This window comes from Lissotriton helveticus, chromosome 11 (assembly GCF_964261635.1).
Source record: "Lissotriton helveticus chromosome 11, aLisHel1.1, whole genome shotgun sequence".
In the NCBI taxonomy this organism is placed as follows: Eukaryota; Metazoa; Chordata; class Amphibia; order Caudata; family Salamandridae; genus Lissotriton; species Lissotriton helveticus.
Window position 1 is genome coordinate 171,878,479 of NC_136072.1, and position 14,691 is coordinate 171,893,169.

The window sequence follows — 14,691 nt, forward strand, 5'->3', positions numbered from 1 at the left end:
CCGGGACCTCTTCGGGGATGTCCTATCCCAATGCTTTATAGTGGAACGTGCACATTGCTCCCTTGGCCCGCGCCCGAAACCCGGCTTGCCTCCTCGCCCCATAGTGGCGAAAATTCGGAACTTTCGAGATCGGGATGCCATCCTCCGGGCGGCGCGGGAGAAGGGCACCATTACGCATCAGGGTAACTCCCTCTCCTTTTACCCGGACTACACCTTATCTGTCCAAGCTGCCAGAAGAGAATTTTTACTGGCCAAGTGTATCCTTCAAAAGCATGGGGTCTCCTACTCCTTGGCCTATCCCGCCAAACTGAGGATCCGTCAGGGTGCACAGACACTTATCTTCCCTGACCCACGAGATGCCATGACCTTCGCCAAACGCCTGGACTAAGAATCACATGCCTCACCTTCTAAATCTCTGCTGGGAAACGATGGCCGTTTAAGCGACGTTGAATGACTGTGTGATTGCTGAACTTTTTGCTGTACTTTACCTTATCTGTTAATGCCTCTGTCTCATCCATGCTTCGCAGGGGTGTACGCCGAGTCTCGCCATGCCCCCACAGGGATGACTCTGATGTTCGCATCTTTTTTGCTCCTTCCTAGTTGTGGGTTCTCTGGGCGGGGTGGGTTGGTTGCTCGGCCTGATTGGGGGGGTTGGAGTGGGTGTGGGGTGGGGGGTATTTTGTTGTGTTGGTGTGTTTTGCATGGCTTGGGATGGAGAGGGTGGGGGACCGGCTGCTCTATGGGTTTCGTGCAGCACTGGGTCTGTTGAGAAAGGGGGATGGGGGGTGGTTCCGTTTCTTTATGGGGTGGTGGCTCGGTTTTGCTGCCTTTTTGCTGAATCTGATTGTTTATATTTGCTCCTTCATTGACGCTGTGCTATGTCTGCTGCCATGCTTCTTTGACTCTTGTGCTAGGAGTTCCATTCTATGCCATGGCTTTTGCTCACTTCTGTGGCTCCATTTCCTACCCAATATGCCAACCGCATTACGATGGCTCGTAGGTGGCACACTTAACCCTCGTTATCCCTGGTGCGCGAGGCCGCACCTCCTGGGCTGGCTTATGTTCCCCTGGGCTGCTACTGGTCACACACCCCCAAATAGGTCTCCTAACCTCCCCGCTGTGACCGGGTGTTGGACACGATTTCGCGCCCTGTGGCATACACCGCGCTGCCCTTCTTCTCCCCTCTTATGGCTAATCTAACGTGTTGGACATGGAATGTCCGTGGCCTAAATGATTACCGTAAGGCTCGCTTGACCCATGCCCATTTACAGCACCATAACGTGGACATTTGTCTCTTACAAGAAACCCACCTGCTTCCCAGCTCAGTTTCTAGGCTCCACGCGCGTTACTGGGGGGAAACCCTCTCCTCCACTTACTCCTCCTATGCCAAGGGGGTCTCTATTCTGCTGCGCCGTGGTCTCCCCTGGCAAACTTCAAGTGCCCTGGTAGATATGTGATCTTGGACGGCCTTTTGCTGGCTCAGCCGGTCACTATTACCGCGGTGTATGGCCCAAACTCCGATGATCCAGATTTCTTCCATCGCGTCTGGCATCTAATTTCTTCCTGTGGTCTCGCGGACGTGATCTGGGGTGGGGGTTTTAACGTTTCCCTCTCCACGACGCTAGACCGATCGGGCTCTCACCTATCTCACCCGCGAGCCGCCACTTCTCTTTCCTCCATCTTGGCCGACAATTCACTCTTTGACGTTTGGCGTCATCTTCGCCCTGAGGTCCGGGAGGGAACTTGCGTAACGGGTGCGCGAGGCTGCTGGTCGAGAATCGACCTCTGGATCGCCTCGCCGTATGTCCTGTCCTGGACTATTGATGGCACCCATATGGCCGGCACCCTTTGCGATCACGCGCCGGTCCGGCTCCTTATTCGACCCCCCTGTTCTCTGCGACGGGCCTTCTCTTGGCATCTTTCTCCCAACGCCCTTAAGGACTCAGTCTTTTGTGACGAAATCCAGACCGCCATCACTAACTACTTTGAGCTTAACGTGGGTTCCGTTGACTCTGCCTCCACCCTTTGGGAGAGTTTTAAGGTATTCATTCGGGGGGAATGCATCTCGAAAAACAATCGGGCATTCTACGGGCTATTCGCATCAGGCTAGCCAGTTTGGAGGGAGAGATTCGTGAGCTGGATGCTGCTCTAGTAAATGGCCCCAGTCCTGATGCGCTGGGGCTCCTGCGCCAAAAGCATTCTGAATTCTCGGACGAGGCTGGCCGCGAGCTGTCCTTTTTGGACAGGGAGGGCCGGGCTCGCCGTTTTGGGGAGAGGGACCGCCCTGGGCGCACCCTTGCTAACCTACTGCACCCACCGCGGGCTGCTTCTTACATCACAGCCCTCAATGATGGGGGTCCGGATCGCGCCACGTCCTCGGAAGAAATTAATGCCAGATTCGTCGCCTTCTATTCCAGCCTCTACTCCGCGGGTTCTCCTCCCTCTTCGGAGGAGTTTGACCTATACTTTGAGTCGATCGCCCTGTCTGGCTGGCGGATTATCATCCTAAATTTCTCGACGAGCCTTTTTCAAAAGAGGAGATACTGGCAGCCATTAGCAGCCTCCCGAGCGACAAGGCACCGGGCCTAGACGGCCTGCCTGTCTCCTTTTATAAAACGTATGCCTTTCTCCTGGTCCCCCACCTGGCTGCCATGTTCAATGAATCCTGTGATACGGGCATGCTGCCGCCATCTCTCCGCGAGGCCTCGCTGATTTTGCTTCTTAAACCCGATAAACCTGCTGATCGATGTGATTCCTACAGCCCCCTCTCCCTTATTAACATAGATAATAAGATCTTCGCCAAGCTGATTGCCTCTCGCCTTTTATTACTAATGCCTACTATCGCCTTCCCCGATCAGTCCGACTTCATCCCCAGTAGAGCTACCTCCCACAATCTCCGCACCATCTTTTCTGTTTTACACCAAATTAACCCTGATCTTCCAGCCGTGGCGGTACTGCTCGACGCCACGAAGGCGTTTGACCCCTTGGAGTGGCCCTACCTCTTTTATATCCTGTCTCGTATGGGTATCAGCGCCCATTGCTTGCGGAACATTCAACTCCTATATACTGACCCCACAGCTCGGCTTCGTTTGAATGAACTGGTGTCCGACCCCATTGGCATCTCTCGCGGAACTCGGCAGGGGTGTATATTATCGCCCATGCTTTTTGCCATCGCCATGGAGCCCCTTGTGGCCCGACTGCGGCAACACCACACCCACAGGGGTATTGGCTTTTCATCCCGCTCCCTCCTGGTCTCCATGTATGCTGATGACGTTACTCTTTATCTACGCCATCCCCAGGAGAATCTCAGCCCCCTGGTACGAGAGGTCATTCAATTTGGCGGGCTCTCGGGCATCCAAATCAACTGGGGTAAGTCCGTGCTCTTTCCATTAACGGACGCCACTCACCCGTTTGCGCCTGACTTTCCTTTTGAGTGGGCGTCTGGCCCCACGCGATACTTGGGCATTTGGCTGAGCAAAGACCCGGACGAGCTCTGGAGATCCAACTTTGGCCACGCAGTGGATTGATTCGAGTCTAAAATCCCTCAGTGGAGTTGATTGCCGCTTTCCTTGACGGGTCGTATCGCCATAGCCAAGATGGTGGTCCTCCCCAAATTCCTTTATCTCTTCTCTAACATACCTATCTCCATCACCTCCTATTTCTTCCGTCGGCTCCGCTCGCTGGTGGTATCGCTGGTCTGGTCTGGGAGACGGCCCAGGATTACCTACGACATTCTTACCCTGCCTATGTCAGCTGGCGGGCTGGGTGTGCCGGATTTCCGTCTGTACGCTCTTTGCGCTCAGGCAAGTTTTCTTCATTTTTGGCTGCATCCTACCCCTTACCAACCCCACGTCGCGGTGGAATCGGATGTTGCCTCGCCCTGGCCCTTGTCCACGGCGCTTTTTGCCCCTGTGGTGCGGCCCCGGGCGGAGGTAAATACTGTGGAGATATTGTAAATCAAAATGAGACTAGCTAAGTTAGACAAGGAAAAACAAAAAATTTAAACATTGGAGGATCATCAACTCAGGACAAAGGAATTGGGACACTCCAAGATTTGCCTATAAAAGGAACAAAAACCTCAAGGACCAACTGGTGAGCACTCGACCAAGACCACCACCTAAACAACCTACGCACACCATTCTGAACGCTTGGGGACTGCCCAAAGTTATTGGACATTACCCCTGCAACGACTGCAGTGTGTGTCATCTGACCACACATACCAAAACACTGAACCTTGAGCCCAACAAAACATGGACACAGCAAAATCACACTAACTGTAACTCACGCAATGTAATATACCTTCTGACGTGCACGTGTGGCCTCCGCTACGTGGGGATGACCACACGGAAGATCAAAACCAGAATCACTAAGCATCGAAGCACCATAAGATGCAAGAAAAGCGTGAGCAAACTGACAAACCATTTCATCACTCTCTGCCACACACCCAATGACTTCAATTGGACAGTAATTGAGCAAATCCCTGAGAGCATTGTTGAGAACGACAAAAAACTCCTGGGCAAAGAACAAAGATGGATATATCGCCTTTCAACAGCCACCAATGGGCTGAACGATGCCATTCCCTGGAATTCCTTGTCATACACGTAATATATACGTGACCCTTAGACTGTGTCCCCGCGTTTGACTATAACGGAGTATGAATCCAATGTCCTTATACTAATACTAACTATATACCTCCACTCATGTCTTTGACTTCATGCAACTTATGTCTTTGACTTCATAAACTCTAGCCAGATAACACCCCCAACTTTATGCCATCTATATATGATGGGCTTCCAATTGCCTCCATCATGTGTGCAAGAAACAGCATTTTTTCGCACTATCTCGCTCGCGCATGCGCGAGTGTATAGCACACACGCGCTCCCCCAGGCGCGCATGCGCAGAAACAGCTCTCTCCCGCGCATGCGCGGTAAGGCGCATTGCAACGCACATGCGCGAAGCCACACCGCTGCAATCCCTAGCGCTCGCGAGCGCGATGACTCGACAGATCGAGTCTCTCTACCCTTTCTCCACCATGCAGGTGATCTCAATTGGGCAATTAACCAACAGTATAAAAACCTCCACCACCAGGGCCATTCCTAACCGGTTCTGCGAAGGAGGCACTACAGGTCCACAGCAGGCTCTGACCAAGAACTCTGTGAGTACTATGACCGTCCAAGATCACTGGTAAGCGTTTCTCTCCCACAGGTCTCTCTCTCTCTCTCCTTAACCAAGTGGCAAAACTACTGTTTTTATCCTACAGGGTCAACCCTTGCCACTTCTCAAACCTTGGAGTAGCACTATTGAAAAACTAGCGTAAGACTGAATTCTTATGTTCTTATTTTGTACCACCATGCACTAACTATGTACATTCCGTGTTTTAGCCACCCCACCTCCGAAATCCAGTGCGAACCCCACTCTAATGGTACCACCAATACCATTACACCATAGCCGCTTATAGCCAGCACCCAAACCGCTATAAAGTCGGCAACCAACTGTATATAACATTATACAGTCAAGTGACTCTATCTTCTCCCTGTATGTTTTTGTCCATGTCCTATATGTTATTTGTACAGGTGTTTTCTTTGAGATGGGAATCCCCCACTCACACATAGAAAAACACTTTAGGGCGTGTATACACATAGTCTGAAATATACACCCACTAGTTCTTAACCACACACACCTTTTTATCCGTCCTGAAGAAAGCCAGCTTATTCATAAGGCACTGGCTGAAACATGTTGACACATTTCAGGATGTGGGAGGTCGTAACTCGCCTCTAACATCCAACAGCCTTATTTGTAACCGCTGACGGTGACCCAGCTATTAAAGTGTAATTTGCCTCCGGGCACTGGGATCCCCGCCAAGCCGTTTTAAACTCACTAATCATCACAGTCTTCACCGCACACACAGCGACATACCTGCTCCGCTGTAATCAGGCGTCGAAGCACACCCGGGACACGCTAGGTGTCACTGGGTGGGCCCGATGATGAAGCATGCCACCAACTAGGTTGGTGGGTGAGGGCTTCATGAGCACACCTACCAGGTGCCACCAACCCGCGACGAAACATACTTGAGTCCTTGAAAAAGTAATTTTTTTTTTTGTTTTTTTTTGTTTTTTGTTTTTGTTTTTCCTTGTCTAACTTAGCTAGTCTCATTTTGATTTACAATATATAAACCGGGGGATATGGACTAGCTATCTGGTCCTCTCTCTCTCTCTTGATACACGCAAATACTGTGGAGACTCTGCACTGGGCATGGTCATATCTGTGCCGCCTTTCAGGTCTTTCTTTATTGTCCGCCAACGCCGTACCCATTGTTGACCATCCGAATTTCCCGCCCCTTCAATCCTCTAGTATGTCTAGGCACGCGGTGCTGCGGGGCCTCAAGACTGTTGCGGATCTATACCCGAATAACTCCTTCTACCCCCTTCCCGAGTCCCCTTCCTTGATGGACACTCTCCTATTTTATCAGCTGCGTGCTACCTGCCGGAAACTACACCCGACCTTTCCGCAACCCCTGCCCACTTTCCCGGCGCTGGATTTCGTGTACACTTCTGCGTCCCCACACATGCTCGTTACTAGATTGTACGCCTTTGCTTTGGTGGCCTCTCCCATCTCCTCGACGCGGGCGCGCGAGGCGTGGAGTACGGACCTTGGCGTGGATATCTCTGACGCCGACTGGCTTTACTGCTGCAGCCAAACTACCAAGCTATCCCCGAACTATCGGCTCCGTTTGATTCACTTTAAGTTTTTGCACAGGTTCTATCGCACTCCAGTGTATCTTCACCGCAGGATTCCTGTGCGCGATGCTCTGCACCAGCTGCGGACTTTGCCCATCTGTCTTGGCTCTGCCCTAGGGTGCAGATGTTCTGGCTGGAGGTATGCTCCATTATCTCCGAGATTACCGGCACAGCGGTGCTTCCGGACCCCCTTCTCTGCCTCCTTGGTTTGTCAAACCGTGTCCCGACGCTTCACGCCGGCTGATCTCAATGCTCCTGGTACTGGCGAGACGTAGGGTTGCTATGTGCTGGGGCAGTCAGCCCGCACCTGTAGCAGCAAGCTGGCTGGAGGATGCCTCCCGCTGTCAGACGCTGCTTTCTGAGTTTTGGGACCTGATGCCTGCTAGATCATGACCGGTCGACATTTGGGGCTCCTTGGTCGCTTACCTTCTTTCCCGCCCCTCTCCCGGCGGGGCTGCCTCCCCTGGCTCCCTGCCGGCCCTGGGCCCGCGGCGGCCGCGATGTTGGCCGTTGCCTGATTCCCCTTTCTGCCCCTGCCCGGTGACTGCGATGCCCACAGACCCCCCCGGTGTTGCCTCCCCCGCGCTCCCCGCCGGCCCTTGGTCCGCTGCGGCCGCTGGTGCTGGTTCATGCCAATGCCCCAACTTTGCTTTTCCTGACTGTTGCTGCACCTCTGCTCCTGGGCCTCCCTCTTCCCATGCTAGCCCATCCCGGTGCCTTTCTTCCTCATGAAGCACTGCGCTGCCACATCCATGTTTCAAGATTTGACTGCCGTCTTTTGGACATGTATTGCACTGAATACGAATTTGATAGAATGTACCCCACCAATTTGCACTGTGTCATGATATGGAGCTTTTGTAGTTGTGTTGTTGTATTGCAACCTCCTTAATAAAAACTAATAAATAAAAAATAAAAAAAGAATTATAAAGGCGTATTAGGCCCTTACTTCTGTGGGCCCTGGTGCAACAGCACCTTTTGAACTAGTGATAGCTATGCATAAATTGGTTATGAAAAAACAATGCAAATATTTGATGCAGTCCATATATATGTTATAGTATTGATCAAATGAATCTGTATGAAATAACTAATTATGAAAGCAACATTTGAATCAAGCTAACCATGATGTTGTTGGACTTTATCATTTTTCAAGAATTTGGCACTTCCTACCATGCAGTAGCTGTTGTCCATAAAAACTCCACCTTGACCATCAACCGTCTAAAAGGGGCAAAGTCATGCCACACAGGCATTCGGAGAACAGCAGGCTGGAATGTGCCCATTGGCTGGCTTACCTACAGCGGTCAGATGCCTGTCGTGGGATGTGATTTTGAGCAAGGTGAGGAGACAAGAATTGTATATTGGACTGACAACCCACATTGGGGAGGGACTTTATCAGAAGCAAATAAGTGCAAAGGCCTAACATTTTTCTTAACTGCTTTGCTGCCTATTGCCAGGGTGGCCAAATACCAAGGCTGTCTTGTTTCGATTCCACCTAATGTCTCTTTCTTCCACACCTATATTTCATATCTCTTTATCTCACTCTTGTAGATCTTTTTAAGCCCTGCTTTTCATCTTTTTTGCTGTTTTTATCTTCTCTTTTCTTGCTCATTTTCTGCCTTTGAGGTCAAAGTCAAATGATGAGATATAAGTTTCGATCTCAAAAAGTGAGTGCTGGTACCAAACGCCTGCATCTACCGCCACAAATTAAGCCCTGACCTTGGTGCAGTAGCATAACGGTGTCCTGATACATCTGTGTAAATTTGACATGTGTGTGCTGGTATCTTCAATTTAGAGACTTTTTTAACCTTTTTTAAACAGATCTAATTGTAACAAATTTGATGTAGGTGACTGTCATATAATGACAATCTAATGACTAAAAGCGCATTAAAGCCTGTCTACAGGCCATTAAGGGCCCTCTCCAGCATTAAAGGCCCAAGCCAAAGTAGCGGTCAACATTCCAATGTTCTAATCTGAGATATGTATTTACTATAGTGATCTGCTAGTCCACAATATACTTTCAGTAACCCATACAATTTCCTTGAGGACCAGACTTAACATTTATCCTGTTGGGCATTTTACTGTATGGATGGAGCCATCCGAGGCTAGTTTTGATGGTTGCCAGCCACTGTCTCTCTCCAGCTTTCCGGAGCTTATGATAGCGGGGGTAAAGGGGAGAGCAGAGAGAGCTTGAGAATGAATGGAAAGTGATAGCCAGATGGCAGGTTTGGTTTGCTAATTTTTGCCAGAGCTGTTATTGGTTCATAGTTCTGCCCTGTTTGCTTTCCTTTCTATTCTGCAGTATATGTAATACTTATGTGTACAACAGCACAGGCTTTTCATCTCAGTGTGATATAAAATATATAGATACATCTTTGATTCAATTAATTATGTTATTTGTGATGTCATCTGTGATGTCATTAACAGTGAATTGGGAGCTTTTTGGTTGTACATAATCTGGAAATTTCTCAGACCTCCAACTGAAGTGAGATATATATATATATATATCACACATCAAGGTTGCCCTCTTAGAGATGTCACACGAGGAAGGGTTACTGCACACCACCTCCGGCAGCAACCGTCAAAGTTTCTCCTTGTCCTCCTCAGTACATTCTGCCATACGCGTTTCGAGCGTAATGTCGCTCTTGATCACTGGCTCAAAGAATTACAGGGAACACGGTGTTTGATTGGAGGCTCCATATTTATTGGCAAACCAAGTCTCGCCCAAGTGGGTGTCAGAAAGCACAGCTTTATGGTACTGATAGTCCCAGTGCTTCTAAGACTCGTGCTCCATAAAAGACGGGCGCAGTCTTGGTGAGCGGCGCAGTCTTCTCCTTTGTTCCACCGCCCACTTGTATTTTGATAAATAATTTTTCTATTGGGACTAATATTTTTAAAGAGAACACGGGACCCACCCGGGTCTTTTATGGAGCACGAGTCTTAAAAGCACTGGGACTATCAGTACGATTCCATCCCTTGAGCGGCTGAGCTGTTCTCTTGCTCAAGCAGTCATCTAAGAAGGTGCCTTTTACTGGATATGTTGTTAACATGATTGTAGCGATTACCAAAGTTCCCACTATATCATGCAAATAATGTTTCCTTCCACATTATTGCATCCTCAGATTGTTGTATGCAATTGCAACAAAAAAATCCTCTGTATCCCCATGAACATTGCCTTGACTTAAACTTCAAATTGTTGTCTTTCTTTTTCTTCCAAATGCATTTCTCCTTACTTTCTATCATCTGCAGGACTGCTCTCTCTCATCACAGCCTACCATAAGCCATGTGCATATTTGTCTCAATCCATATGATGATATTTCTGCATTTTGCCCACTTCTCCTTTTCAAAGATCACAACCTTTCCTATTAAAAGTCATACCCCTGGGACCTAACAATACCCAATCTCCTGATGCTCATCTATTAATACCATCAACCATTGCATGAATTCACCTGCTCCCCTATTAAAGAACTCAACTAACTCCTATTAATTAATGTACAACATAGTAACTGTAATAAATGCATCTAATGGTTTTCCTTAAGAGCAGAGACAAATCCCAATAACCAGCAATCTCCTGTAAAAAAGAAAGAAATATCATTGGATTTCGGAGTAGCATGCTGCCTGGCATAAAGCGCTTCAGTGCCTCATTAAGCATGGAAAACGCTACATAAATACAAATACAAATACAATACACCCCTTCCTGCCCACATCAATATAAAAAACAAAACCACAACAAGTACTCCTCGAGTAAGTGAACTAAAGTCTACGATTTATCACAGGCAAACCTAGGTGAGAAAAGGATGGGAAGTCCCTATGTGAAGTTATGACTTGTTACCCACTAGGGAGTGGGGAAGGAAACAATTCCTTTTGTTTTAATTACTCTCACACACCCTAGTGGTGCCATGCTTCATCATCGGGTCACCCTGACGCTTAAAAGTCAGGGTGGGCGCGACCATATTCCAGGGAGCTCTTGATGATATATGTCCAGGGAGAGTTAAAAATTTAAAAAGTCCGCAGACAGATCCCAGTTTCCCTTTATTCTTGGAACTGTCAGGGATATTAAAATGTAAGAAAAAGGGGTCAGTAAGGGTATTATGGTCCTATAACCCTAGTGCCAACATGTTTCAGTGTACGTTGCCCCAAAATGGGTGCTGGACTTTCTTCAGGGCTGAAATGAGTCCTCCCTGGAAAATGCAAAAGGGGAATCCTATACTGCTTTTTATGTAAGGACAGTTAGCTGCTCCTTGTCTCAGCGTAAAGATAATTTATCTATTTCAATTGGTCCATCTGCAAATACAAGAACAAAATGAAGGAGATCATAGTGTATCATTGTTGGATTAAAATAACTGCTTCCCATATGTGATGTGTTAACCAATACACCTGTGTAGTCACACAATCATCATACACATCATCCAGCACAACTATTTGATGAGTGAAATCAATACTGTATAACTTTACCACACTCGACTAGGTGGTAAAACGTAGTGTGGTGGCGACATATATCGCATCCTGTCGCTATCCGCATCCTGTGCGTGTTCTATCAATGTGAAACCAACCTGTGTCACTCACACCACAACCCTGCTATCAGTCGCCATGGTTGACCATACATTCTCTTCATTCATGCTGCACCCCTTACCCCATTTCGAAATTTGCAGGTGTCTCAGAGGACCTTACAGCTTTATGGGGTATCCCTGTAGTCAAACACTGCATTGCGGTGGTTAACAATGCCCAGCAATAAGGAAAAATAACAAGGACAAAACACAGCATATAGCGAAGTTAATGTCAGGAGATAGTGCTTCGTATTAGAGCAAATTTAGCAGGTACCTGTAGTCGGTAAAGTCGTAACCCATATTACTTATGGCATAAAGGGTCCTGCCCTGCTTGGCAACCTACTCGGTGCAGGTCCTCGTGCTTTTGTTCCGAGTGAGCGAAGAAAGGCGTTTAAAAGCACCATGAAAATGCAGAAATGCCGGCAAAAAACCCGCACTTTGGGTGTGTCCCGTCTCGCTGGTGATGAGAGGTGCATGTATTGTGTCATCTAATGAGTGTGAATGCTGGGAATCGTAGTCCTCAATCAAACAATCAATCATATAATTTGTAAAGCGCACTACTCACCCATGAGGGTCTCAAGGCGCTGGGGTGGGGAATGCTGCTACCGCTCAAAAAGCCAGGTCTTGATGAGTTTTCTGAAGGTCAGCAGGTCTTGGGTCTGCCATAGGTGGATGGGGAGGGTGTTCCAGGTCTTGGCGGTGAGGTGGGAGAACGATCTGCCACCGGAGGTCGCTCTTCGGAAGTGGGGGAATGTGGCGAGGGCGAGGTCGGCGGAGCGGAGCTGGCAGGTGGGGGTGTAGAATCAATCAATCAATCAATCATTTGTAAAGCGCACTACATACCCTCGATGGTCTCAAGGCGCTGGGGGGGGCGCTACGGATCGAACAGCCAGGTCTTGAGTATTCTCCTGAAGGTCAGCAGGTCTTGGGTCTGTCGTAGGCTCAGTGGGAGGGTGTTCAATGTCTTGGCGGTGAGGTGGGAGAATGATCTCCCACTGGTGGTTGTTCTTCAGATGCGTGGGACGGTGGTGAGTGAGAGGTCGACGGAGCGTAGTTGGCGGTTGTGGATGTAGAAGGAGAGCCGTCCGTTGAGGTAGGCTGGGCCGGTCTTGTGGAGTGTCTTGTGTGCATGGGTGAGGAGCTTGTAGGATATCCTCTTGTTGACCATGAGCCAGTGCAGGTTTCTCAGGTGGGGGGTGATGTGGCCGTGGCATGGTACATCGAGGATCAGTCATGCTGAGGCGTTTTGGATGCATTGTACTCGTTTGATGAGCTTGGTCGGGGCTCCCGCGTAGAGGGCATTTCCGAACACGAGTCTGCTGCTGACGAGGGCCTGGGTGACTGTCTTTTTTGTATCTGTTGGTATCCATCTGTAGATCTTGCGGAGCATGCGGAGGGTGTTGAAGCAGGAGGAGGAGACGGCGTTGACTTGCTTGGTCATTGAGAGCATTAAGTCGAGGCTGATTCCCAGGTTGCGTGCATGGTCTGTGGGTGTCGGGGCTGCCCCCAGTGCCGTCGGCCACCAGGAGTCGTCCCAGGCTGAAGGGTTGGAGCTGAGGATGAGGACCTTCGTCTTGTCCAAGTTCAGCGTCAGACGGCTGGTCTTCATCCAGTCGGCGAAGGCCTTCGTTCCTTCGTGGAGGTTGGCTTTGGCTGTGATGAGGTCCTTGGTGAGGGAGAGGATCAGCTGAGTGTCGTCGGTGTAGATTATGTTGTTGTTGTGCTGTCAGGCTACGTATGTGAGAGGGGCCATGTAAATGTCGAACAGCGCCGGGCTGAGGGAGGATCCCTGGAGTGCGCCGCAGATGATCTCGGAGGCTTTGGAACGGAAGGGGGGAGGCGGACGCTCTGGGTTCTGCCGGAGAGGAAGGAGGTGGTCCAATCCAGAGCCTTGTCTCGGATCCCTGCGGCGTGGAGGCGTGCGCGTAGTGTGCGGTGGCAGACGGTGTCAAAGGTGGCAGAGAGGTCTAGGAGGATGAGTGCTGCGGTCTCGCCGCTGTCCAGCAGGGTCCTGATGTCGTCGGTGGCGGCGATGAGAGCAGTCTCGGTGCTGTGGTTACTGCGGAACCCTAACTGGGAAGGTTCCAGGATTCTGTTTTCTTTGAGGTATCGGGTTAGCTGTCTGTTGACGGTTTTCTCGATGACCTTGGCCGGGAAGGGGAGCAGAGAGATGGGTCGGAAGTTCTTGAGGTCTCTTGGGTCTGCCTTAGGTTTTTTGAGTAGGGCGTTGATCTTGGCCTGTTTCCAGATCTCTGGGAAGGTTGCGGTGTCGAGGAAGAGATTGATGACGTTGCGCAGGTGGGGTGCGATGGAGCTGCTTGCTCTGTTGAAGACGTGGTGCGGAAATGGGTCTGACGGAGAGCCGGAGTGGATTGTGCGCATGGTCTTGATGGTGTCATCGATGCTCACGCTGGCCCAGGCTAGCAGGGGGTCGTGGTCAATGGTGTGCGGAGGGTCTGTTGTGTTGTGTTGCTGTCTGTTGGGGCTGTCTGGGTGTTGAAGCTGTTTTGGATGTCTGCTATCTTGCGGTGGAAGAAGGTGGCGAGGGAGTCGCACAGGGCTTGCGACGGCTGGATGTCGTTGGTGTTGGAGAGTTCCTTCACGATGTTGAAGAGCTACTTGCTATTGTGTGTGTTGTTGTCAAGGCGGTCTTTGAAGGAGGTCCTCTTGGCCACCCTGATGAGGAGGTGGTGGTTGCAGATGGCGTCCTTGTGTGCTGCGTGGCTGTCCGGAGTTTGTTCACTGTGCTATTTCTTCTCTGGTTTCCCAAGCTTCTCAATCGTAGTCCTCAACGTACATCGTGCCCCGATAAACGAATGAATGTAACATTCTGAAGAGCCTGGTTATGCTCAAATAGAGAAATTTTTTAATACAACCTGTGAGTAAAGTCAATCTATATCTGGTGATAATAACATTGCTATAGCATCATGTTTATATATTATAAGAACCTGTGCACGGTTCAAAACTGGGCAACTTTATTGTCAAATGTTAGTGTGGCTGTCAAACCATGAATGCTCGTTTTTAAGCAACCGGAGGTACTCATGGATGAGCCGCCGCTAAATTCCAAACATTTTCATTTTCAGCCATGTTAATAATCCCTGTGCTCTCCTGCTTGTGTGCTATATAATCCCAAATCAGGTTCAAACATAGTCAACTTTATTAACACCCCATCCCATCATGCATACAAGATGACTTGGTCCATGTATGTAAAAGTGTCGGGGTTCGAGCCAGAGGAACTTAATGGGCACGTTTATTACACATGTGTGAAAGGGATAAACAACCCTACTATTCAAATTAAACACCAATGTTGTGTGATGTTCAGGGCAACATAATCAAAAGGGTATGTGCCTCTGTGTAGGTGAGGATACTGCTAAAAATGTATCATGTTTGAACCGACCACTATCTACGATTTT

At 49.3% G+C, this 14,691-nt stretch overlaps 1 protein-coding gene across 1 annotated transcript in view; it reads left to right on the top strand.

Moving 5' to 3' along the window:
* Positions 1 to 14,691, top strand: part of MELTF (melanotransferrin) — a 389,430-nt gene that overhangs the window by 214,523 nt on the left and 160,216 nt on the right. The window contains exon 4 of the mRNA XM_078666484.1: positions 7,888 to 8,070. Within this exon, the coding sequence (XP_078522610.1) occupies positions 7,888 to 8,070 (183 nt within the window). The remainder of the gene's footprint in view (positions 1 to 7,887; positions 8,071 to 14,691) is intronic.